This window comes from Emydura macquarii, unplaced genomic scaffold (genome assembly GCF_026122565.2).
Source record: "Emydura macquarii macquarii isolate MOO-44397 ecotype Brisbane River unplaced genomic scaffold, CSIRO-AGI_Emac_v2 contig_1551, whole genome shotgun sequence".
Taxonomy (NCBI): Eukaryota; Metazoa; Chordata; order Testudines; family Chelidae; genus Emydura; species Emydura macquarii.
In genome coordinates this window covers 8,361,158-8,388,952 of record NW_027131688.1, presented here as the reverse complement: position 1 = coordinate 8,388,952, position 27,795 = coordinate 8,361,158, and the positions used below count along the sequence as shown (strand labels likewise).

The 27,795-nt window shown below is 42.3% G+C and overlaps 1 protein-coding gene across 5 annotated transcripts in view; it reads left to right on the top strand.

The window, feature by feature from the left end:
* Positions 1-4,168: 4,168 nt before the first annotated feature.
* Positions 4,169-27,795, top strand: part of FERMT2 (FERM domain containing kindlin 2) — a 92,544-nt gene continuing 68,917 nt past the window's right edge. For 3 of the 5 annotated variants that reach the window (XM_067554784.1, XM_067554781.1, XM_067554780.1), the window contains exon 1: positions 5,501-5,669. In XM_067554784.1, coding sequence (XP_067410885.1) covers positions 5,513-5,669 — 157 coding nt within the window. In that variant the 5' untranslated portion in view covers positions 5,501-5,512. Of the gene's footprint in view, positions 4,398-5,500; positions 5,670-27,795 lie in introns of those variants that run through there. The other 2 variants (XM_067554782.1, XM_067554783.1) reach the window with 2 other exon arrangements.

Below are 27,795 nucleotides of genomic sequence, written 5' to 3'. Positions count from 1 at the left end.
AAAGAAAACTTTTAAGTAGAGTCACAGAGAAAGCGTGATTCTACTTAGAGCTGCAGAAAGAAAAGGCAGAAGTCCACAAGAAGTGTCAGGCTTGGTAGCTAAACTGAAGGCGGATCTGGTAGGTATCATTTATGTCTAAATCTAAGTCCTCTGCTTTGGCACCTTATTTGGCTATTGCAGCTTTTAAAGCGTGAGCAGTTGTTACAAACAGGGAGAAGAGCTCACAGCTACTTTACTGCGGCTGACGCAAGTGACTCAGCCTTAACATTTTCGAGCAAACCTTGCCTTTGAGTCTCAGTAGAGGATCTGAGATAAGGCTGACTGCATATCTACGCTCACATCATTGAGCAACAAAGTTCTAGGAAGAAAGAAAAAGTATTAGGGAAAATGTCATACAGCTCCATGCAAGACTTAAGGTACAAGACAGTATGGATCGGAGCTTTGCCCATATTCAGTCGAATGAACATGAAAAATTGTTTTAGGAGTACAGAAATATAATGGCCCATCTATAGCATAGTATGAAGTTGACAATGCTACAGTATTATTTGCTTCAGTAGAGCTACACGGAAATATGCCTGCTGAGCATCTGATCCACATCTTTAAGCTGACACTATCCCATTTATAATATTGTTACCACAGTGTTTTAAATTTGGAGCAACTCAACAGAATTCAATGTTTGGAAACATCTAAATGGTAAAACAATTGTTCCTTTTTCTTAGTCACTCCCCATGTAAACAATTCTACAAGCCTCAGAACAAAGCAGAGGGCTAGGTACACAGACCTTGAGAGGATTGAAGATGATTGTTGCTTAGAGGCTCCCAGAAAACACAGTTGTTGTAAAGATACAGGGGAAACAGGAATAAACAGTTGTAAACCTATAGGGGCTTGTCTACACTGCATCTGGGAGCAAGACTGCTAGCCTGGGTCTGGATTTGTGCCAGCACAGCTAAAATAGCTATACCGACAGTGCTGTAACGTTGCGATTCAGGCTGGAGCTTGGGCTCTGAAGCCCACCCCACTAGCTAAGATCAAAGCACTATCTACATGTCATTTTTTTAATGCACTAGTGGGAGCGCCACTATCACAGGCCTGCAGATCTGGGCTGTGAGGCTCGCTCCGAGACGCTGTGTAGACATACTTTGTATGTCTAGATTTATATAGTAATAGTAAAAATTCTATAACAGATTAAAGCCTCCATTATAGAGCTTGATCCTGCATCCATTCACATCACTGGAAAAACTCTGACCAACTTTAATGATGCAGGATCAGGTCCACACTCCTTTGGAACGTATAGTCCCTAGGAAAGGCAACACCCTCTGGAAAGCTGGTGGGGACCAAGTTTTTGGACGCAAAAGGTCACTTGATAGGTGGCAGAATCCCCCCATCTCCTGTTTTTTCTTATGAAGAACAGCGCATCCTGTCTAACATCAACAGAGCTGATTTTATTAAAACTAAAGCCCATCACTCCGACATCCTGCTAGAGGGAAACTCCAGATTACGTTTCCTAGTTAGTTGCCTTTGCAGGATTTATGTATCATTGGGTGAAGGACAACAGAGAGCAGAGAATTTCTTTTTTCCCCCCTTTATGTCAATTCAGACTCTTATTTAAAGATAGTTCCTATAATAGAGTGTAAGGCCAGAAGAAACAATTAGCTCTCATCTTACCTCCTGCATAACATAGGTCATAGACTCTCACATACTAAGGTGAGGTTTCTGCCTACTAAGAAATACTTTAAAAAAATTATTTTCTTTATAGCCTTCAGAGTCCTATAGCAATGACAGCTAGACATCATTAACTGTTATATGATTAGGGTTTCTGAATGTTTGAATACATGCATGGGCTGAGATGTGAACCTCTCCAAGATTATAGATGGTGAAGGTTGCCACATGTTGTCTGAAACATCATTTTCTAGAATATAGATTTGCACAATGATCTCCGATCTGACATGAATTTGAAGTAATGATAATTCGGCTATTCTTCTTATACCTAGCCCAACTTATCCGAGGATGACTTAATTCAAACACTTGTGTGTGTGTGTGTGTGCGCGCGCGCGCACAAATAAACAAAGATGGGGAAAATTTCTTGGAGTAGGAGAGTGTTCCACCTACCCCAATCACTCAAAATAAAAAAACATGCAGAACAATTTAGCTCACTCTTTTAAAAAAAGAAGAAAGTCACCTATAGAGCTAAGCCTAAGCATGGAAAATTTCAGCACCAAACATTCTCTCCCCCCCGCAATTTATGACCAAGTGAAAAAAGAGGGGTCTATAATGCTAAAATCTGACCTATTTCATACATACATTTCAAAAAAATAATTTAGAAATTGATTTCTTTTTTTTTAAAACTTGATTTTGAAAATGGAAAAAATAATTTAAAAAGCCTGCAGAAAATGAAAAACTGGTTAATTTAGATGAAAAACAATGGCATGAGAATCCTTTCAAAATTCCCATGAATGCTTTAGAAATACAGTTTCAAACAGCTCTACAGAGAACACCCTTTCAAGCTCAGTCCACAAAACCACTCCCCTTTCCTCACTTAAATCCCTCCTGCAGATAAAATTCTGCCACACACTCACAGGAAACCAGCTTAGGGTTTGTCTAAACTGCTTTAACTATACTGGTATATTTAAAGCAGTACAACCATCTTCTTATGGACAGTTATGCCGGTAAAAATGTGCTTTTGCCAATATAGCATTTCCATACAGGAAGAGAAATAAGCTACACCTTTATACTGGCATGACTGTGTCCACAGTAGGGTTTGTACTGGTATAACTACTTTAAAAAAATCACAACCCTCATTAATATAGTTAGACCAGTATAACTTTTGGTTTATTAAATCTCTGAACCTGCAAAGTTTACATGTTTAAATCTGCAGGATCTGGGCCTAAACCATCTACTTATTATTTCACTTGCTTATCACATGATTAAATAGCTCATCTTTATGAGGGAGGAACAGGAATAGCCCGGCATAAGGACACTAGATTTGAAGGTGGGAACTAGTGTGGGGAAAACTGAGAGGGCTAAACTGTGTAGGGAGGGTAATAGGAGGGATATCGAAAAATAATCTTCAGTGAAACTTGCAATTAATCCTTCTCCTTGTGAACTACATCTCTTTCCCAGTCGTTTTTACACTGCAAGCTCTTTGTGGTTGGGACTGTCTCCCTCTGTGTTTGGAAAGTGCCTAACTCACTGTGGGTGCCACCAAGATGTGTATAACAATACAGGTGAATCTGGTTCTGCTTGCACTTATAGTCAGTTTCACTTTCAGGTCCTGCAACTTGCAACTTTCACACACCATGTGGGCACCTCTTTGCTTGCTTCAAAACAGGTTTCCACTGGAATTTGGAGGGGATGCTGTAAGCAGCCATGTGAAAGTACAAGCTGAGGAAGCCGTGGTGTTGCTACCAGGTTTTATAAAAGTTTGTCTTTGCTCATTTTAAATCTGGCTCCAAAGGGAAGCAGACAACTTGCCCTCCACCCCTGTACTTTTCAGGCAGGCAGTCCTTTATTTCCTTGAAAGCCAGGCTGTCACCCCAGTAAGTGTGGGCAGCCTGGACCAGCTGTGGCTTCAGCCATTCACTTCCCAAGCCCCTCACAACCAGCTTGAGCCATGGCTCTGAGTGGTGAGGAAGCACCAAACCCGCCCCGTGCCCAGGCACAAAGGGCATATAACCCCAGCCCAAGGTGCTGCTTCCCTCGCCCCTCACCTCTGCCCCACACATCCCTTGTCCCCTAACCTGGGGAGCCCTGGGACCCCTCTGCCCCCACTGTCCCTTATCCACATGACCCTGACACACCCTCGTGTCCCTCTTCCTGCCCCCCACCTGCCTCTGTGCCCCCTTTTATCCCCTCACAGCCCCCACGACATACCCAATTCCCCTCCCAGAGTCCTCCAAATCCCCATGCCCCTTTCACCCCCCCACAGCCCCTGACACCCCAAAGCCCCCCTCACCCCCCTGAAATCCCAGCACCCCTCCCCCAATGCCGGCAGAGCGCCCCCTCCCTTCCCCCCAGGGCCCCCCCAGCCCTCAACGCCCCCGCGACACCCCCCGCGGCCAGGCTCGGGGGTCGCTGCCCGCCGCGGGCGCCGGGCGGGGGGTCCCGGGGCGGCCCCGGCGGCAGGCCCGGATGTTGGCTCCGCGCCCCGCGCTCCGTCCTTCGCTTCCATAAAAGGGCAGCGGCTCCGCGGGGCTGGGCTGGACTCGGAGCCGCCGGGCCGCCCCCCCCCCGCCCGCAGCGGGCCCCAGGCAGCGGCTCCGGGGGGCAGGGGACGCGACCGGGCGAGCGAGGCGACTTCCCGGCCGGGCGGCGCGGGGCGGCTCCTGAGGGACGGGTCGGGCCGGGCCGAGCCGAGCCAGGCGCCGAGGCGGAGGTGAGCGAGCGGCGGCGGCGGCCCGGTGAGCTGAGCTGAGAGGAGTTGGCGCCTAGGCGGGCCCCGCAGCCCGGCCCTGGGGCCACTCGGCCCCCTCCCCCCTCGGGAGGCAGCTGGGGGAGGGACGCTGCATGGGGGAGGGGGCGCCCCTTTTTTGGGGGGGCGGCTGGGGGAGGGGTGTTTCACTGGGGGGGGGCGCTGCACTGGGGGAGGGGCGCTGCACTGGGAGGGGCGCCCCCTTGCCTGGGGGGGGGCGGCTGGGGAAGGGGCGCTGCACTGAGGATCGGGGGGGGGGGTCATACACATAGCCCTGGGGGCCCCAGGGTTTGATCCTCCCCCCGCCCCCACTCTGCCGCGCAGGAAGGAGACGGGGGGAAATCCGAGCCGGGGTCCCGTGCGTGGCTCTCTCTGCGGGCGGGCACCGCGCACCTCCCCGCCGCTGCTGCTGCTGCTGCTGCTGCTGCACGGGGAGCCGCCGGGCTGGAGTTTGCTGCCTTTCAACAAAGCGCTTCCCAGCCGCTCTGACCCGCAGGGTGAGCGGCGTGACTGATCAATGCCGGGGGAGAGCCGGGCAAGGGGTGAATAAGTGCTCGCAGGCCGCGAGCGAGGGGCAGACGATTGCCCCCTGGAGCGATGAGGGACTTGGGAGTGTGAAGGGGGGAGACGCAAGAAAATGCGGGAGCGCTTTCCCCATCTCCATCACTGGAGTCGCCAACAGTTTTCGTAGGCAGGGTAGGACCCATAATCCTGCTTCTCGCTCGCCTTTGCTGGCGTTTCTGGTCCTAGTTGTCTGGTTGGAAGTTATGCACTCGGCGGCAGTCGGACGAAATGTGCTTTTCTCCCCCCCCCCCCATTGCATTACTGAGATTTTTGTAAACTGAGCCCTGTTGTGAGCTGTGATGCTTCTTTACAGTCATGGGTGGGGAGCTCCGATTCCCTGTACGTGTATCCCTTCGCACCGATTTCTCTCTTCTCGCCTTTGCTTTGCAAATTTATCATGATGCGACTGAAATGAGATTTTTTTCCAGTAGGGAACGCTTACTTTCCAGGCTGTGTGTGAGGGAGAGACCCAGCCCCTGAGCAAGCCTTTCTGCTGGCTAATGAATGCCATTTCCTTTACTCTCACAGGAAGAAGGAAGGATGGCTCTGGACGGTATAAGGATGCCAGATGGCTGCTATGCAGATGGCACATGGGAGTTAAATGTCCATGTGACAGACCTGAACAGAGATGTTACTCTGAGGGTCACAGGAGAGGTGCATATTGGAGGTGTAATGCTGAAGTTGGTGGAAAAACTTGGTAAGTTGTAATTAGGGGAAAAGGTGTGGCTCTCCGTGTAACTGTGAAAGGCTCTTCTCCATGTGTGGCGGGGTTTACACATCTATGTCACTTATGGAACTGTTTTTGTTTTTGTTTTTTTGTTTTTTTCCCCCCATAAATCTGGTTTCCATAGCTCGGTTTTTGGTTCTTTTTTTTTAAATTAGAAATCTGTTCTACTCCAAGTATTGGGCCATTTTATTTACAGATTTGTTTTATTCAGAATGCATTGAATTTATACATACAAGTGAACATTAAATATTTAACTGTCCTTTACATGTAAACCATATTGGTGTATTTTAAAATATTAATACTGAAATTAATTTTTACATCTCTTAACTCTGGTAAATATAATCTCAAAATAACTAAATGTGCATCTGATTAGCTGCTTGATCTCTCTAAATTTTTAATCTGCAGTCTCTAAATTAGTAAACTTTTTGATATGTAGAACTGGGAAAAACTTATCCTAAATGTGTGTGTATTTCCTTTGCTATGTACGCTTAACACATTTCAAGAGGTAGATTTAATTTTGTAACTTCAAGGTGCTGACTACATTGTAAAATGTGTTTGAAGTATTAGAGATCAAATGTAGATGAAAATTCATTTTTAGTTGCTATAGGAAGTTCACCTCGTCCCATATTTGTTAAAAATCATAATATTGATACCACCTTGCAAAATTCTACTTGATTTGAGTGGGGACGGAGGTCTGTTGTGTATGTTCGGTTTTATGGTTTGCTTGGGCAAGTAAATTTCCTCTGATTATGAAACCCTATAGTAAAGGGCAGACAAGAAGATTCTGTGGCTGGGCTGGAGAACATTTTTAATGAGAATTTTGTAGGAATGTGTTTCTGTTATGTGAGACAAGGTGGGTGCGGTAGTATCTTTTATTGGACCAACTTTTGTTGTATGCAATTATTAAGCTTATTAAAATGTTCTTCTTTTTCTGCCTGCTGGTATTTTGAAGGGGTGGGGCAGCATTTGACTAGCTTTGGCTGTTCTGGAGTGTTCCACCTACCAATGGTTTGAGTAGTAATACATTAACTTCTAGGAAATTTTTGTAGTCTGTTTCCTGGTTTTACAACTAACACTGACCCAGTTTTTTTTTTTTTTAATTAAACCATATCCTGCAGCTTTCCCTTGTGTTTTTAGTCCTGTTAAAGTCAGCAGTTAGGCTGCTTATGCATTGAGACCACTGCCTGTAATGCTGACCAATGTAGTCGTCTCAGAGTTTCCTGGAACTCCCCATATGTCTGTATCAATTTGTTGTGTCTTGTCTTATACTTGGATTGTAAGATCTTTGGGGCAGGGACTGTCTTTCTTCTGTGTTCATATTACTTCTTTGGCTGTCCATCACAAATGATGATGACTGTGGAGAGCAGCTAGCACTTTCCCGCATGCTGATGAGATGCAAGTCCAGCTCTTGAACGGAAACATCGGCCACATCGAGGGCAGGAGATTTCTATGTTGGTTTCAAGCCATGTTGTCTTAGCTGATGTTGATGGTGATAAGTTGCTAATCCTTTTTCTTCTACCTTTTCAACAACCTCAGATACAGCATTTCTCCACTGTACACGGTTTTCTGCCAATGTGTCCACATCGATGCCCACTGTCTTGAGATATCTCTTAAGGACATCTTTGTAGCGTATCTTCTGACCACTCCTAGCTCGATTACCTTCCTTCAGCTCACCCATAAAAGAGGATTTTCGGAAGCCAGTTGTTCTGGCATACGGGTCACATATCCTGACTACCTCAGCTGTGAGGAAGTAACCATTGCTTCTACACTGGGTATTTCAACTCTTGCTAATACTTCAGTGTTAGGAATTCAGTCTTGTGGCAAATCATGAACATCAAGTGGCAAGTGTCTCAGTTGGCAGCTTATCAGCTTTTTCAGATGTCTTCTCTACAGTGTCTATACAGAGTAGAGCATAGAAGGTATCACCATTGCTCAGTACACCTTGACCTTAGTAGCCAGTTTGATTCCATGCTGAGACCAAAGTCACTTTTTGATGCTGCTAAAAACCCTGGATGCAGCTTGATGACGTGAAGTTACTTCAGCATCTAGCAGAGTTGTCCATTGTGCTACCCAGGTAAGTGAAGGAGTTAATACTCTCAAGAACTTCACCATTGATGACAATATCTGGTCTAACGTTGTTACCGGTTTGTCTGTTGGCTGGTTGGAACAGTAATTTGGTCTTTCTTGTGTTGATCTTCAACACAAACTTGCGTGCTGCATCAGCAAAACGTTGTGATTTCCTGCATGTTTTTGGGGTGTGAGCAACCAAGGCCAAGTCATCTGGAAAGAGAAGCTCCCTAACACACTCTTCTCTCACCCTGGTGTTAACACATTACCTGGCCAGATTGAATAGCTTGCCATCACGTCTCATACGTACGTAGATGCCAGTCCTGAGATTCGCATTCATGCTTGAGAGCACTGCTGCAAGGAATAAAGTGAAGAGGGTTGGAGCAAGCACATACCGCTGCTTCACCCTGTGGCATATGAGGAAGGCTTTGGTCACAATTCCTGCCATTGATACTCTGCCAATCATGTTGTTGTGAAACTGCCTGATGATAACATAGTGCTCAGGACATCCATAGGCTATTAGAACTTTCCAAAGAGTGTTTATCTATCAACCCTGTTGAAAGCTTTTGAGAAATGGACAAAAACCACATAGATGTCTTTGTGCTGCTCTACGCATTTCTCTTGGAGTTGTCTAAGGGAGAATATCATGTTGGTTGTTGACCTTCCTGCTCTGAAACCACACTGACTCTCAGGTAGCACTTGTTATGATATTATCTTGAGTCTATTTAGTAGTATCTTGGCAAGGATTTTTCCTGCTACTGATAGAAGAGAGATCCCACGACAGTTTCCACAATCTGATCTGTCACCTTTGCCCTTGTCTTATAGTGACAATTAGTGTATTTTTGAAGTCCTGGGGAAGTTCTTCTTTTTCCCAGCCCATGTTGTATAGAGTGAGTAGTTGGAACTTCAGTTCTTGTCCTCCATGCCCATGCACTTTGGAAGGAATCCTGTCTTGTCCCAGTGCCTTGCCCACCCCGTGTGATCTTGATAGCCTTTTCCAGTTCATCCATACCAATTGGACGGTTGAGGTCCTACTGGGTAGGTAACTGGATTAGAGTTTGTTACATCGGAACCCCATTTCCTGCTTGGTTCAGCAAGGTGGCAAAATGCTCTTTCTATCTGTTGGTGATGTCTTACTTATCCGCCAGTAGTTGGTTTCAATCAGCGCTCTTTATTGCGGTGATGGTGTTTCTTCTTGGTCCGTACACTTCTTTGAAAGATTGTAAAGCCCTTTGGAGTCATTTTTACCAGCTAGCACTTCTATTTCTTCAGCTTTGTTATTCCACCATTTGTCCCTCAAGTCTCTTATTTTTCTTTGCACTTCTTTGATTTTTCTTTAGTGTGGATTGGGAAGTTGATGTCTGCTTGGAAAGGCACTCGTGAAGCTGGGACAGTCTTTCTTCTGTGTTCATACAGAACCTAGCACAACGGGTTCCTGGTCCATGACTCCTAGGTGCTATGATAATACAAATAATTATTAGTAGGAGTAAGGGTCACAATAGTCCATTCAGTTCAGTAGAACTGCTCAAATGAGTAAAGATTTCAATCAGGACCAAATCCTGCAGGATCAAATAGAGACTAATAGAGGGCAGCATCACAACATCCAAATAACCTTCAATTTCAAACCTGGACAAAAGTCCATTTGCATGGGATACACTAAAAGGAAAATCTGAACCAAGAGGCATAGAATAGCTAGTTGTATTTCAAAGAAGGAATGAGCTTTTCTATACTGGGTGAATAGACAATATACTGTGTGTGAAACTAGGTTTTTTGTTTTTTTTAATGTTAAGCTTTCTGCCTTAGTAAGATTCTCTGAAGTTAGATAGTCAAAAAGAAGAGCTACGTACTTACTCTGAAACTCTCAGGAGTAGTCAGCTTTTTTTTTTCTCTGCAATATGGTTCAGGCAGATTAGTATATTTGCTCAAATAAAATATTCATATGAATTGTCTGGCACATGTCTAGGGCTGTCTAAATATCTGAGCTGACTTCTTTGGCTGTGCCTACAGGTCCTACTTTAACATAAGCTATTTTAATTGCTTCAAATAATGAAAGCCATCCTGCACAATACTAAGATTTTCATACTGATATACTAATTATTTGAAGTTGAAGGAAGGAAGGCAGATATTTATATACTCGCTTCAAAAGGAAGCAAGCGTTTGCATCAAACATTCTTGTTGTTGAGGTAGCTTTGGCTCTGTAGAAAGTTTCAGTAAGTTATTTTTGTGCCTCAGCTACAAAAGGATCTACTGAAGGTGACTGCAGTTGTTTTTAGTACTCTTTCTCCCCCCCCCCCACCCCCCAGTCAATTAGGCAGTGGTTTTATTTTCTAAAAGCTATCGTGATGAATAAATAATGTTTCCCTCTATCTTTATATTGCATTGATTAGAATTGTTGTAAGCTTACAAGTACAGGAATTTATTTGAGATAGAAAGCTGTTTAAATACAATAGAATGTTTGTTTTACAGTCCCTAGTTCAGGAAAGCCAAGTTGACTTCAGTGGGGCTTAAAATTCAGGACATAAGTGCTTTGCTAAATTGGAATCCAAAATCAGAAACCTCATTGGTTGAAGTGATTCAGAACAGACCTAGCCCAAGCAATGAATTGTCTTATGTAAACTGCATTTATTCAGAACCACTCTTTTTTTTTCCTTTACATTGTATTACCACTTTTTTTTTTTTTTAAATCTGTAACTCACATTTCTGACCCCAGGGAAAGGTATGGATATTATATCTGAACATGGGCTTATTTCTGGGAAGTACACATATACAGTACCATCTAAATAATTCTTCTCCAACTCTGAGGGTCACAACTGTCAGTTTTTTTGGGGGGGGTTTATTGTCTTCTTCCTACCATCTCCTTTATAGCTTGGCTAAGCAACAACATATTTAGCTCTTTTAATCTTTCTTCAAGTCATTTCTTCCAGCCCACTAACTGTATTGGTTGCTCTTCTTTGAACTCCTTCCAATTTGTCAGTATCTTTCTAGCCATGAGGTGTACAGAACTGGCTGTGACATTCCTGGTACGGTCACAGTAGGGAGACACAGAAAAGGCACTGGTGTCTTTCTGCTCTGTGATATGGTTGCTTCTCTATGTAGTTTAAAAAAAAAGAAAAGGCCAGTTGTATTGGCTTCTCCAGTCCCCATTGCTTCTAGCAAGTCTGTGCTAGCCTGTCCACCATCAGCCTTTGGTTTCTTTCAGTATTTTTTTTCCTAATGCCTCCATTCCACTGACTTATCTGTAGCTTGGACTATTTCCCCTCAGAGCTATTGGCTTACATCTTTCCAAGTTAAAATTCTCATTATGTTATGCCCATATTTTTAACCTCTATAGGTCTTTTTATATTTTTGTCCTTGCTGGTGTCTGCAACATCGCCCATGATAGTAACATCCAAATGTTGTTAATACATGCTTTAAAGTCCTTTTTTCCAGATTGGTAATAGAGATCTTAAAGGGATTTCCTCAGTTTAAAAATCACATTCTGTATGACAATTTTGAGGCTTCTTGTTATGAGTAATGTCTAAGATTACTATATACCTCCTGTTTTCCAGAGTTTCTTGGCTTTATGTATTTGACAAGGCTTTTTGTCTCATCACTTAGCTGGGAGAAACGACGGCCCTAATCCTGCAGTTGGACATGTAAGTGAATTCTGCTGCCCATCCAGACTTCTACTGAAGTTAAAGGGGCTCAGTATGGGTGTAAGGACACACCCATGTCGATCCAGTTGCAGGATCGGTAGCTAACCGAAAAGACTTCCCTGAACATCAGCAAAGGAGCAACACTCAAAGAAGACTGTATGCTTAGGAGCAAGGTGGGGGAAGAAAGCTTCTCTTCTATTCTGCTCAGTAGCCTGGGGAGGAAGATGACAGAGGCTCCATATTGATATCTGACCTTAACTAGAGGGTGTTGGATGAGTCTTTGAAGAGTATGGTTGAGAGCAGGGTCCATGCAGAGTTCCTTGGTAAGAAAGAAGATTGTAATATCTGAGAGGTCTGGCTGAGTGCTTGGATTCTCATCAAACTTCTGGCTTGCAGGTGGAGTAGAGAGGAGTTTCCTCTCTTATTAGCTGAAAACCTGTAGGTCTGAGTAATCCATTTCTTGCATGCGAGTGTTGTGTGACTGTTCAAATTTGAAAATCTCACTGCGGGTAGTTACAGAAAGAGAGCTAGCCTCCCTATTCCGGGCAGTGATTAAAAATGATTATATACATTAAGCTAAGCTTCGTGTCAGTGAGAGCGAAAGGTAGGAAATGAACAGAGATTTGGGATACTTCGATGGTGCACTTAAATACTTGCAAATTAAACTTGCACAACTACAAATGCATGCAAGAATCTTTCAGAAGTGTATTTAACAGATTAAGTTACTTATAATGTGTCTGACAGAAAAAGGAAGTGGACAAGTCATGCTAAGCAGATGACTGACTTAAGGCAGATAACTTACGTATGCTGATTAGATTTATAAACTGTACTTAATGAATTGAGCAATTAAAAGATGTTGGGCCTCTATTTTTTTTAAAAAGGTCATGACCGAGAGTGTGGGTGTAGATAGATGTTGGAATCTGTGGGTCTGTGTTTTTTGGGATGGGAATGAGGAAGTGAGCATTACCAGTATCTGATAGAAACAGTTGAGGGTTTTTTGGCTTTTTTTGTTTGTTTTTTGTTTAAAAAGTAGAGCATGAACTAAAGAGAACTGACTTTTTGGAATTTTGGTTCCTTTCTGGGTTGACAATAAAAAGTGTAAACCTGAAATCCTCAAAGTATTTCTCATTCAAGCAGGCAAATGTGATAGGAAGAAAATGCTAGGGTGTGCATGTGCTGACGGGATGCATGGTAGTCCTGTTTCAAGTTTGAAATCTTAATACCTCAGAGTCTGTGGGGACACCTTGGCTCTGCATCTGCCAAATGCAAGTTGAGTCCCATGCTGTTGACTGTGTTGTTTGGCTTTTTGGGCAGGGGAAAAGGTAAGATCTTCTAGAACCTCTGCTTTTTGTGGATCAGAGCCATGATTTGTGCGTGGATGTAGCACCCTTTTAAACCCAATATTCTATTTGGGCAAAATTTTGCTTTCTCTTCTCTTGCTGAGTTGCGAGCCACTTGAGAGGTGGTCCCGCTTCACTGGTGCTATACTTGTGCAGGGCTCTTTCCAAAATGAGTGGTATTAAATGCAAACATTCTGTCAATATAACTGGTTGTACTCCTTTGTGTGCTAAAACTTTTGAAATGTGACCTCAATTCATGAAGAATACAAGAGAGAATCTGTTTGGAGATAGAGCTTTGTTCTCTGAGTATTACATTGCCAGTAAATTTAGCTGTATCTTTTTTTAAGAAGATCAATTGTGCAGTTCAAAGCATCAGTGTACTTGGTGTGAAGTCCATTTTTTGTCGTAATGGAGCACTTAGAGGTTTATGAATAAAACACCAAGAAAGCACAACATTATTGACTTACCAATTTTGTATCTGAGGTTTACAGTACTTGATAAGGGCTTGCAAATATTAAGACTATTAATTCAAAAGATTGTCTTGAACTTGTAATAAATCCTCTAAACAATTATATAAGACTAAATAAAAGAAAAACACACAAGCTGATCACACAGCAGTTCTTCTGTTGAAAAGGCTACAGAATACAACCCAAAATTATTCAGTCTTTTCTATTTTCTATATGGTATGTACCATTTATTTTGAACTTCTACAAGATGACAAATGAAGGCTAGCTAGTGATCGTGTCCAGCCCTCTGAGTCTATGATTATGGGAAATTAAGGGACCTCGAGAGGTCATCTAGTCCAGTCCCCTGCACTCATGACAAGACTAAGTAATATTTAGACCATCCCTGACAGGTGTTTTCTCTAACCTGCTCTTAAGAGTCTCCACTGATGGAGATTCCACAACCTCCTAGGCAATTTATTCCAGTGATTAACCACCCTGACAGTTGGGAAGTTTTTCCTAATGTCCAACCCAAACCTCCACTGCTGCAGTTTAAGCCCATTGCTTCTTGTCCTATCCTCAGAGGTTAAGAAGAACAATTTTTCCCCCTCCTCCTTGTAACGACCTTTAATGTACTTGAAAGCTGTTATGTCCCCTCTCAATCTTCTCTTCTCCAGGCTAAACAAACTCAGTTCTTTCAGTCTTGCCTTATAGGTCATGTTTTCTAGACCTTTAATCATTTGTGTTGCTCTTCTCTCAACTTTCTCCAATTTGTCCACATCTTTCTTAAAATGTGGTGCCCAGAACTGGACACAATACTCCAGTTGAGGCCTAATCAGCGAGCGGAAGAATTCCTACTCATGTCTGACTTACAACACTCCTGCTAGTACATCCCAAAATCATGTTTGCTTTTTTTTTTTTTTTTTTTTTTTTTTTGCAACAGCATTACACTGTTGACTCATATTTAGCTTGCGGTCCACTATAACTCCCAGATCCCTTTCCGCGGTACTCCTTCCTAGGCAGTCATTGCCCATTTTGTATGTGTGTAACTGATCGTTCCTTCCTAATATAGGAGCAGTGGGGCACTTGAAATCTAAAAAGCAACAGGCGTAATTATGGCTATAAAGGAAAAACTTTTTCCTGTACATTGTGTGATTAAACTGTGGTGCCCTGCCCTGGGGGAATGAACCAAGGCATTTTTTTTTTTTTTTCAATAAAGATTAGCTGTTTGTAGGAGTAAGGAGGTTTTTTTTTTTTTTTTAAGTTAAGCTAGTCCAGAGTTAAGAGTTGCAAACATTTTACTTCTGGTCACAAGCTGATCATCAGTTTAGTGAGTCCTTAAGATTGATATTGTGTTCCTAAACATCTTGTAGATATAAAGAAAACGGCTGCCTATGAGCCCTGTAGATATACTTGCAAAGAACTGCTTATGTTCTTTTCGAAGCATAGAAGTGAGTTGTCTCTGTATAACGTGATAAATAGATCAATGTGCTAAAATTCCATACATTTCCTTCCTAAACAGGAAATGACTAGTGCAGTTTGGCACGCTGACTCTTCAAACTCTAGCTCTTGAATCTATGTTGAGCAAAAAAGCATTCCTCAAAGATTTAGTACTTGTGGTGATTTTTGGATTTTCCTATACATCCTCTTCTCAATGAGGTCACTTTTTTAAAATAAGTGGTTAAAATGGTCTATCAAGGGGTATGTCTACACTGAGGAGTGAAGTCAATTTAATTTAAATTGACCTTCACCCGCCGAGCTGCAGAAATCTGAGCAGCGTGATCACACTACACACACTGCGTCGGTGGTTTGCATCCCCACCAGTTGTGCTTGCATCGATAATCAAAGCAGTGCACTGGGGGTAGCTATCCCACAGTGCAACTGCCCACAGTGCCTTTTGGGAAGGTTGTCATCCTCCCATGATGCAACGTGCTCCTCCTTTCCACCCGTCCAGAACAAAGAGATGCCTGTTTGTTTTTTGCGCCATTTTTCCAAACCCATATCTGCCACATGCATGCCATTGCCAGAGAGGCATGGAGCCCTTTCAGCTGTGCACTATAATTGTGAGCATCACAAATACCTCAAGGCCAAAACAGGAGCCACTGTGTGGAAAATTGCAATGTTAGCGAAGCCGCCCTGCTACAAGCTGTAGAGTGAAACAATTCCCGTTGGCTGCAGGCTGTCACGCGACATCTTCAGACTGGTGGGATCGCATCGTCACGAGGCATGGGATGATGATCAGTGGCCGCAGAACTTTCATAGGTGAAAGGCCCTTTTCACTGGACTTTGCGCAGAGCTGTCCCCAGCCCTAAAGCACATGAATACTAGCATGAGCCCTGGTCTCACAGTAGTGAAGCAGGTGGCCATCCCTCTGTGAAATCTAGCAACCCCAGACTGCTAGCAGTCAGTTGGGAATATATTCGGAGGCTGTAATTCCACCATGGGAGCTGCTATGATGCAAGTGTGCAGGGCCATTAATAGACTTCTGCTAAGAAGGGTAGTGACTTTGGGAAATGTGCAGGACATAGGGGATGGGTTTGCAGCAATGGGGTTCCTAAACTTTGGTGGAGCAATAGGGATATATGTGCCATCTATCTTAGCACTGGACCACATTGCCACAGCGTACATAAACCGAAAGGGATACTTCTCTATGGTGTTGCAGGCCTTTGTGGATCACAGGGGATGATTCACTGATATCAAGGTGGGGTGGTCTGGAAAGGTGCCTGACGTGAGCCTCTTTAGGAACTCAGGTCTGTTTAAAAAAGATGCAGGTGGGCACTTTCTTCCCTGACCAAAAATAAATATTGGCGATTGTTGAAATGCCAATAGTGATCCTGGGGGATCCTGCCTACCCCTTGCTCCCCTGGCTAATGAAGCCCTTCACCGGACACCTGGACAGCGGGAAGGTGCATTTCAATAATAGGCTCAGCAAGTGCAGAATAGTTGTGGAATGTGCATTTGGCTGCTTAACGGCAACATGGCGCTATTTGCTCACTAGATTAGACCTCAGTGAATGCAACATCCCCACTGTTATCTCTGCCCGCTGTGTGATCCATAATGTGTGTTGACACAAAGGGGGAAAAGTTCCCGCAGGATTGGTTCATGAAGGCTGATAGGCTAGCTGCAAATTTTGAGTAGCCAGATTCCAGTGCAATGGCGAGAGCCAACCATGGAGCACTATGCCTCAGGGAAGCATTTAAAAACCCTGTTATTACAATGAACCGTGGTAATGTATGTTTCAGTCAGTGCTCTGCCTTCCCTTCCCTTCCCATCGCCCACCCTTGCACCATCAGTCCTCTCCCCTTCTTTCCTTGCCGACAATTCCCAAGCTCTTAATGAATAAAAATAATGGTTTTTTAAAGCAGTACAGTTTTCTTGGTGACCCATTACAGGGGGGGGATGGAAGATAATTTAACATTCTCATAAGGCTGCTTGGCCATCCAGAGCAAACTGACTATGCGAACAACAAAGCACCCACATTCCCAGTTCTTACAGGTCACCTCTTTCTGCTCCCCTTTACTGGCGTGGAGTGGAGTATGTACTGCACCCTGCTCAGCCTCCTCCTAGAGTGCTTGAGGGTGGGGGCTGGTAAGCATGGTGAGCATTTATGGAGGGGCTGCAGAGGGAGTCCATCCTGCTGCAGCTCTTCCTGGAGCTCTACCAAAAAACTCCCTTTCATATTCACAAGGCAAAGCCCCAGACCCCCATACCAATAAGTACGTATTGCACGGATCGGAGTGGCATTCCAGCCATAGTAAGTAAGAGGCCCTTCCATCCATTATAGGGAAGTCTCTGTAGCACAAAATTCTCCCGATCCACATTTAACCAAGGAAAAGGATCATTGGGCTCCTCTTTACCATCCCAAAGACGGGTTTGGGAGAAGGTGGTCAAAAGGGATTGGAAGAGGGTGTGGGTGAAGTGTCGCTGGAGAAAACTTAGGGGCACCCATTCCTGGACCCCTAACACCCATGCCAACAACATGGCTAGGAATTGTCTGTTGGGGCCCAGAACACCATCCATGGCAGGGGGATAACACACAGTAAATATATTGGGCAGGTACTGTAAACTCGCGCCATCTTCCCTAGGTGACCATGTGTCATATCAGTCTCCTGAGGGTAACGCAGGCAGAAAGGGAAGATTTGCTCCAAGCATCTGGGTACAGGCCTGGTCCTTATGCTGCTTTGTTTGTGTTCTGCAATGATTCCTGCTCATTTAATAGCAGAGTGGCAGGGAAAAGTGTTCTGCTGTAGTAGAAGAAACAAAGCTGCCCTCTCCAGAAACTTTCTGCAAAGGATTGCAGAGTTCCTACATGAAAGTTTCCTGGAGATATCCATGGAGGATTTTTGGAGCATCCCTGTGCACATAAATAGTCTGTTCCGGGGGAAACCCTCTGCTGAAGTATACCAACACCTGGGAAGCCCATCCCCCCAAAAAACAAACTCCTTTTTTCCCCACAAATAAGAAGCTGGACTGGGGACATAACCACAGAAATGCGATTTGCTATACACACTCACCAGATGTGCCTTCTCTGGCATCTCAGTCAATAACACTGTCCTGTGTCAGGCTGGGCTGCTCTAGGGTAACAAACAGGTCCTGGCTTTCAGGGAGAATCGATACCCTGCTCTCCTACCTCCTGTTCCCCTCCTCGTCATCCTCGTTCATCCTGGACTGGGATTCTTCAGAGGTATCAATGCTGTGTGGTGGGACAGTGGTGGGGTCACCGGCAAGAATCGCATGCAGCTCCTCATAAAAGCAGCATTTCTTCAGTGACGAGCCAGAATGACTGTTCACCTCCCTCGTTTTCTGATATGCCTGCCTCAGCTCTTTGATTTTAACGCGGCACTGCTGCGCATCCCTGTTGTGGCCCTTCTCCACCATACCACACGATAGCTTCTCGTAGATACCCAAATTTATTTTACTGGCTCAGAGCTGAGCCAGAACAGACTCTTCACCCCACAGGCTGATGAGAGCCAAGACCTTGGGTTGACTCCAAGCCGGAGCACATTTGGGGCGTGCAGTCGCCATGAGCAGTTCAGCTACAAAGTTCTCTCCATGCTGACCAAACAGGAAATGGGAATTCAAAATTTCCCGGGGCTTGAGGAAAGGAGCTATTTCCTCTTTGTGGCCATGGTGCAGCAGAGTGCGAATGTCCAGAGCGGTCACAACAGAGCATTGTGGGTTACATCCCAGAGGACGATGTCGATTTACGTTGTGCTCTGCCTACACTAACGCTTATTCAACCCATAGAATTCGACTTCAGCACTACACCACTTGCAAAGGTGGTTGTATTAAATTGAATTTTACCGTGATTTTGGTCGGCGGAACTGACATGCCAGTGGAGACGTATACTTTATGTGGACGACATAAGCTGCATTACGTCGACCTGCACTGTCAGTGTAGACCAGGCCAAGATGTAGGTTAATGACAACAAAGGACATATTCCAAAGGCCAGGAATGGGGTTTGGCTTGCTATGAAGGACAAAATTTCTCTTCCTTCAAAAACTGCCAAGTATCACCCATTTTGAGGGTAATAGTTTAAAGAATTTTAGAAGATACCATCAGGTAGTGCTTAAGCAAACCATTTTTTTTTACTTTCAGGCAAGAAAAAAAATCACTATTTCCAGACACTAATGGCTCTAGTATTAAATTAATTTTAAAATTGCCAACTGATCATCTTTGCTTCTGACCCATACAGAATCTCTCCCTTGAATTGAATACTTGGTTTCTGGTATAAACAAGGCAGGCTTTATTTTTATAAGCACTAAAAGAGTGAGATGAGAAAATGGAAGTAAACCTTCAATGTAACCAGTTAATCATATGTGCTTAGGGCTAGATCCTCAAATGGATCCATTGGGCAGGCCTCAGCTCCCACACAAAGCCCTTTTGATGACTTCAGTGGACTGCTTGCAGGAACAATGAATTGCCCAGTCTGGGTTTATGTAGCTTTTCTTACCATTAATGGGAAATGTTCAACTACATCCCTAAATGTCTGAGAAACTGCACACTTTTTTAAAAGCACGACTTATCAGTTTCACAAAACTGAAGTTGTGGCAAAAATATTAATTGACTTCACCAATATTTTGCAGATGTTTATATGTAATCTTTAATTACTTAAACCCAAACCTGTATTTATCAAACTGTTCCTTCTTTTTGTTTTTCAATTCAAGTGGAGCCAAGCAGACTAAAAGAAGTGCCTCAGAGCTTAGAAAACAACCTCCTGCCCCTGCATCACTTCCTGCAGATGTGGGAGGAGAATTCCCACAGATCTCAGTTGTGTACTTGCATTTGGTTCATTTTATTGTTAGCAGAATATCAAATGCTATCTATTTAACTTCAAATTAACTGCTTGCTTGAAACAGTCAAGTCTTGTAGTTTCTATGCAACGTAAAGACTTGCAGGATTAGAAAGAAAATTGGGAGCTAGTTGGCGTCAGTAGGTTGCTACAGTCTCTCACGAATACTAAAGCACTAGTTTGTTATACCACAGACAGGAAATTGTTGGGTTACAGTTTAGACCCAAACCAAATCAGTAGTTTCCTCTTAAGACTTTCAGGTTTCTATTTTACGTCATGTGTTAAGAGAGTCTGATTTATTTTTTTAAATAGTTTTTAAAAAAAACAAACCTCCATTAAAGCAATTCATGTTCACACACTTCCCTTTTTCTTCTCTTGCCCTAGCCACCAGCACATCTAGCCTATGTATTTTCTAGCTTTCTAGTTTACTAAGGCACATGAATCTCTATCAAACATGCAAAAATACTAAGTTTTCTAAAGGCATGTTATGGTGACTGGTACCCTTTTTAAATAGCAGAGTTAGTTTTGCCACCAAATACAGGAAATTCATTTGTGTACTTTATGCCTTTCTCGCTGTGTTTGGAAATGCATATCCTAAAAATGTTTTTGTTAGTGTTACTGTACGAATACACTTGTACCTAGATGTGTATGGGGCTGGAATTTGGAAATGATTGATGTGTAGCTATCTCCTTTTGCCATATTCTTTAACTATAAAGCCTTATTAATCAAATGTATCAGTTGTACTTTTTACATGTCTATTATGACTTATGCAGGGCAGCTGTTTTGCTGATGCTTCATCATATTAGATCTCCTGCTGGAAAATAGTTTGAAATACACTGCCACTGATAGTGGGAGGAAAAGCTAACATTACACTGCAACTTCCTGTCCATACACATGTAAAATTTGTTTCTCCTTCTGTCAACTGAGATGCATACTGAGATGAGAAATTTACATCTGAACTCTTGATATCCATTTCTAGTTGATTTTTAACATTGTAACTTGTTCTCTGACTGGGGGGAAAAATAACTTGGTGGGAATAAATATGTGATCTTTAATCCTCCTTGGAGTTGGTTTACACTAACACTGTTCTGCAAACAACTTCATTGGTAGCAAAGGCTTGAGCACCAGTGTAAATTGGCTCTTAGTGTTTTAACTAGAGCTGGCTGGGATTTTTTTACTAAATGTTTTTGTTAGAAAATGCTGATTTAGTTAAACTGAAACTGTCCTTGGGAAAGGGTTGGCTTTGAATTTCCTGTTTTCCTTTTTAAAAAAAAAAAAAAAAAAAAAGAAAAGAGTAAAAAGGCGGCGGGGGGACGCTTTGAAGATGTCAAAACATACGCCCTGTTTGAACACTTTCTAAATGAAAAGTTAGTTTTTGGTTCAGAATGGGACTCTACGCTTTGAAATTTAAGTTAATTCAGAGTTATGTTGCTTTTTTTTTCTCCTTAAGTTGAAATTGAAATGAAATGTTTGATTGGGTCAATCTGAAACTTCTTTTGGTATTGGAAAACTTCCACAATTGACTTCATGCTGAGTTGGGACACAAATTTCTCAATCTTTAAATTCTTGTTCAGTGGGAAAACTGTTTCCCTCCAAGCTCTAGTTTTCACCATTGTGTTGTCAAGACCTGCTCTGGCAATGGCTCAATAGCTTATTTTAAATATTTGAGCTTATTGGACAACAATATTCCACACAGGTGGGGCTTCTTTAATTGCTAATTACTACTTGCAATTCAGGTCTCTTGCCTAGCTCTGCATTTTTAGTAACTTTTTTTCCAAATAAAAACTTGTTGGTGATGCAGAATCAGTGAACATTAGGTAAAGGCAGAACAGATTTTAAAATGCTGAAGCTATAAATGAACATTTCAAGATCTTCATTTACCACCTGTTCTTGTTTCCTGATTACTACACAGCAGGCTTCTCAAATTGAAATAAAGTAGTCCAGTGTTGAAAATGTTTGTTCGTTCTTCACCTGTGGCAAAGACCAGTTCAGGAAAAATGTTGGTTTCTCTCCTGCAAGTTACATTGATGTGTCTGGCCACTGATATCTGTCAGTTCAAAGGTTTTATTGCTCACCAAAGAAACAAATACGGTTGCTTGCGGATGGTGCACTGTGCACTTTTTAAAATTGTTCTCCTCCAGCTCTGAAATTTTTATGATGATTGAGTGATTAGTAAATTTTCTATTGCATTATGACACTTCCTTCCTTCTTATTTAGACATCTACCTTGATATGGTGGGTTGAGAATCTGAGACTGAAGTGCTTGTTGCATTTCTTTGCTGCCTGTGATCCAGACTTGTCCTTCAGGAGATGCTGCAGGAAGAAATACCATGAAGTTCCTTCTGCCTTTCAGTAGTAGCAATATAACAACTTGCTGTTTAGCAGAATTGCTCAATAGTTTTTGAAAACTCAATGATAAATGTTCAGGATTTTTTTTGACCAGCTCTGTTTAGATTGTCTAAAGTGAATGAAATAGGCGCCGATCTAATCTACATGTCTTCTACACTTTTCTTTAGTTCTGTGATTTACTGCTTGGGCAATGACAGCATCTAAAACGGAGGGCAACATTTCAGTCACAAATTGTCTGACAGGCCAGTTCTTAAACTGTTCAAAATGTTTGCCCACCATGTTCCACCACGCATTATCTTTTTGAGATAGCTTGACTTAGAGCAGATGGGTCAAAACCTTCTAATGAAATTGTAAAATACTTGTTGGCTTTGCATTAAATTTTTTCTTTACTGGAGTACCAAGATCTTTGGCTAAATTTATGTCAAGTAGGCATTAAAGCCACATGCAGTGAGTTTCATACTTTGTTGTTGTTGTTCTTCATGTTTGCATGATTATCAGCATCTAAGATGTACCCATACTGAACAAAAAGTCTGATGTTACTACTTTCAAACGCAGAGGATAGCCTGATATTTTCAAATGTACAGCCTCATCTCCTGTTGTCACATTTGCACATATTATTGAACTGTGGTGGTGATTTAAATATTTTATGGTGGTGCCTGAAGACACTTATTGGGATTGAGTCCCCATTATGCTGGGCACTATATATAGAAAAACAAGCATCATTCTTGATATCTCTCCACCTATTGAGACTCTCAAGGTTTTCCTCTTTAGGCATTTGCAAACTCTTTCCAATCCCACTGTTGTGTGCTGCATCCAGCAATCCTGCATGAGTATGAGACCATGATTGAGGCCTCTAGTGGTATGTCTACACTGCAGCTGAGGGTGAGCTTTCAAGCCCAGACGACAGATGCGCTAACTCTGCTCAAACTAGCATGCTAAAAATAGCAGTGTAGACACTGCAGCATGGGCTTAGCCACCTGAGGTCAGACCCAGGCGTTGGGCAGTCCTGCACTCTGGTGACTCTCCTGTGTCGCCATCTGCACTGCAATGTGCACATGACCATTTTTAGCACACTGTCTGCCCACCTGAGCTGGAAGGTATGCTGCCATCTGCACACATACCCTAGGGGCTACCATATCATAAATCATCTACTTCATTGAGCAGAGTTCAAGTGGGTCATAAAACCTGAAACATCTCAAATTGTTCAGATTTTGATCAAGTCTTATAAGAATCAAACTTAATGTATGGTCTCTTGTTGGCATTTACTAGTCATGACTACAGAGTTGTCCATAGTGGTTTTTTGGATGAAATGTCTTTTGAGGCAGGTGTGAGTGGATTGACAAATGTATGTTTAGTTGCAATACTAGTGCTGAAAGCCATTGCAGAGAGAGGTTGTTTATCTCCTATATCCAGTTCTAAAATGAACAGATGAAAAATCCCATAATATTAATAAAATCAAACATAGTGGAAGAAACTCCTAATTTCATCCCATAACAACTAACAGTATACTCTTAGACTTTTCACTCACTCTCATGGTTGGGCTCATCCCAAAGGTGTTTTGAAGTAGTTCAACTAAACTGATGGGGGCCTTCACTGGGAACATGATGAAAAATGTGATAGCTTTTTAAAAAAAAAAATGCTGTACGTTATTTATTTGCCCCAAGATGACTCAAGTAGGTTTTCAAACCTCTTACTTTTCATGGACTCTGTCATCACTGAGGACTTTGTACCTCTGGTATGTCTGGCTTACAAAGGTAATTGAAATATGAAGCACATGAATGAAATACAGCATTTTGTTCAAAAAGGTGGGTTGTTTGGCCCACAATACAGCAAATCAACTTGCTTGTTGCTTTACTTCATTTGACTATGGAGTACGGTAGCTCAAAGTGAAAGTTCAGGTCAGTAAAAGCCTTTGACCCTAACTGAGATGCTAATCTATCAGGCAAAATGACTGACTGTCTACACATCTCCACTCACATTATGAAACACACTCACTCTGCCACATTTTGATAATCTTTTGACAAATTTCCAACCTTCAGAGAAACACTGAAATATGGACCCATTCGAGTAATTTATATAAACTGCTCTCTTCATTTAAACCCACAAATGAAAAAGAACCCAGCAGTAGGATTTTAACAATAACTATTAATATTTAAATATTTTTCCTAAAATTAGTGATTAGTGTTGACATTTTTACCAAGAGATCTAGACTTCTCACTGACTGAAACAAGATCTTCAATAGCATTCTTGGCATTAAAATGTCTCATTGTTACTACCAAGCCTTGCATCTTTGTTGCATTTATCACCTGGTATGTAATCATTATCTAAATCTGCTAAATGATGCAGGAATCTCTTCAAAATATTCTCAATGGCATCTTTTTTTTTTGGACCTGGAGGTATGATAGGCTTTCCCCTTCTCACACACTACACACACCGTTACTATAATTTATTGATATAACTCTTTTTTTTTTTAAATAGGTTTCACGGAAGGGGGAAAACAACTTATAAAAAGCAGCTCTGTTCCTTCTTAAGTGTTAAACTGTTTTTGTTTTAAACTATTCACTATTATAGGTTGCTAGTTATGTCTCTTGTCATTCCTTCCAGCCTGCAGTGGCTACATCATGTTACTAACAAATAGCAGTGCTTCAACTCCTCGTTGTCGGGAGGTGTTCTTTCCCTTGGATCTCTGGCAGCAAAAATCCCTCTCTTCCACACACACCCCCACCCCACCCAAAACTGCTGCATGTCAGAGCTCACTTAGGTAATCTCAGCAGAAGGAGCCTGCAACTCCCCCTCCTCCCCACCCCATTCCATGCATGCAGAAACATCTCTCACCCCTCTGGACTTCTCAGCTAAGAACGTACGCAGTCTGGGAAGCCAACTTGCCTCTTGAAAAATTCAAGTACCTTTTGATCAAAAAACTAGTCCAATACTTGTATTATCTATGAAGTCGTTTTTTGTTTTGTTTTTTTAATTCAAAATGTGCCTGATTTATCTGCTGATCCCAGTGAATATGTTAAATGTTTGTCTTGGCCTGAGGCCTTACACATTGCCCAGGAACCTTAGACTATTTCAGGAAAGCAGCAGTAATTTTTATCACTGCCTCTTCTAGAGCTACAGAGTAAAATTTTTACCTCTTAAAATAAACTTTGCATCTAGCAGTGCTGTTACTAATTAAAAACTACCCTTGCTTGTGGAGTTTCCAATCCCCCTATGCTGGCTATGTTCATGGAGTGGGTGAGCTGGACCCACTTGCCTTGGTCACCAGATACGACTGTATTTCTGAATTGTGGATTGGCTGCAAACGTTGTCAAATGCTAATATACATTGACATTCCTCTGACTTCTGAGGATGCCTAGGCTGAGTACAGTGATGCTTTCAAGGGCAGATCTTGTACTGAGTGTTCAGCGTTTGGGAACATTTAGAATCAGAAAAGATTATGCGTGTCCTAATGTGAATTCTGTTGACAAATAACTGGGCTAAAACTGCAGCAGATTGATTTTTGTTCAGATTAGGATTTTGGGAATGATGGAGCTTTTACATAACTCTTCTGGGGACGCAATAAAGGAATCTGCTGCTCTAGATACTGACACTCATAATAATTTTAAAACTACATGGGAACCTTTGTGGCTTTTGCCCTGCACTCTTTTAAATTTTCACACTCCGGCTTAGGAGTCAGTGATAGCAGTGGAGGGAAAGGATTATCTAGCTAAATGTCTTTCAGTTTTACTGTATTTTTTAAAAAGCTTTTATAGTAGCCAGAACAGAAGTAGCTGCAGAAGTTTTTGGTACATGCTTACTCAAATTTATACAGAAACAAAGTTCTTTGATGAGTTTAAACTGTCTAGGGTTCATTGTATAGCAGTGGTTTCATCAGAGACCCAGGTATAAAATGGAACCTCATGCTACTCTGCAGAAATGACTTTCTCAGGTGTTGTTTGTCGCTATTGTAGTTTCCTGTTATCCTAATCCAGTTAATAGTGTGTCAGACACTGCTTGCACAGAAAAAAACAGAAAAGGATCTTCCAGTACCTGGTGGTTCTGTTATGCTCAGCCCTTGTTCTTGGCAGCACCCAAAAGGATGATGGTCCCATCTTAAATATGGGCTGTCACAAAACGAGAAAATAAACAGTCAGTTTATGTAATGCCAGTGTCTTGTATACAATTACTGAGCAGTCATAAGTTTTCAAAGAGTGCCTGCCAAATAACATTAATACCTTCTGTAGAAGGAATATAAATATCTCCTGTTGAACTGGAGAGGGCTCATGTCTTTTGAGTACATACCATTGCTCTCAACTTCTGACAAGTGGAGCAAATTGGCTAAAGTAAATTGTTGTTGAATAATAAGGCTTCCTGGAATAAATAGAAAGCTCTTTGCATATATTGATTGTAGAAGCGTGGGGCAGTGGCCTTTTCTATAGGCTATACAAGGGAATATGAGTAAACTTAGAGTTCAGTTCTGTAACCATGCAAGTTAATCAACCAGTCAATATAATTTTTCAAAACACTTCTAAAATCTCTGAAGTGCCACTAATGAAACAATAAAACCTGACTTTCATAATAGAAATAATCAGCTCTTTTTTACTGCAAGAATTGGAAGCTGTAGAATGCATTTAAAAACTTCATTTTAATTTTGATATTTTGGTAGCTTACACTTGTACCTCACTCCAAAAATTGCTTCTTTCTGACTTGCCTACAAAATATATCCAGTTCTTTCAGGTTTTTATTTATTTACATACAGTTGTGGGAATGGAAGGGACCTTGTGAGGTCATTTAGTCCAGTCCCTTGCACTTATGGCAGGACCAGGCATTATTTAGACCATTCCTGACAGGTGTTTGTCTAACCTGCTCTTAAAAATCTCCAATGATGGAGATTCCACAACCTCCCTAGGCAATTGATTCCAGTGATTAATTACGCTGACAGTTAGGAATTTTTTCCTACTGTCCAACTTAAACCTCCCTTGCTTCAGTTTAAGCCCATTGCTTCTTGTCCTGTCCTCAGAAGTTGAGGAGAACAATTTCTCTCCCTCCTCCTTGTAACAACCTGTTTGTTTTCAAGTAAATATGTCAAACAAACCCAGTTTTTTCAATCTTCCTTCATAGGTCACGTTTTCTAGACATTTAATCATTTTTGTTGCTCTTCTCTGGACTTTCTCCAGTTTCTCCACATCTTTCCTGAAATGTGGCATCCAGAACTGGACACCATTCTCTAGCTGAGGCCTTATCAGTGCAGAGCAGAGCTGAAGAATTACTTCTCGTGTCTTGCTTATAAGACTCAGCTTCATGTTGTACATGATTTTAATTCTGGGATTGGCAATCTAGGTATGTTTTCTACTACATGAATCCTGGATATGAAATAGTTCCATCTTAAAGCCACCACTGTCAATTCTCCTTCAGATGATGGATGGGCTAGCATGCTTATGACTGCAGTGGCAGACACCAGCATGAATTAATAGCTCATGAAAATTTTTATGTTAAATATTTTATGTGGCAAATGGTCACCTTTTTGCTGCCCATCATAATGTTCTGCCCTTGGCAAGCTCTCTAGAACTACTGTGGGAATTTTAATGCTTGTCACATTTGAGAGACTGTTAGACTATATCTAGGTTTCAAGGTGAACAGTTTTAAGTCTTTTGTTGTGCCTCTGTATAATATTCCATTCTCAGGCCTGGGCTTGATGGGCAAAAAGCATGTGTTTTTTTTTTTTTGTTTGTGTGGGTGTGTTTTTATCCAGTTGAGTTTAATTGGATTTGAAAAGCTGCAGGCTAACATGTGTGAAGGCCTGTTGTAGCTACAACAGCTGGCTAATGCAGATTCAGACACTTTAGACCAGCTTTTCTCAAATGTGGCCACCAGCAGCTTTTCTTGCAGGCATGACTGTCTCCTGGGTGGTGAACCCTCCCTGTTGCTCCTGGATGTGCTACTCCAGTGTTTGCTTGGGCTGCTAGCAGGTGTTCGTGCCTTGTGCTCC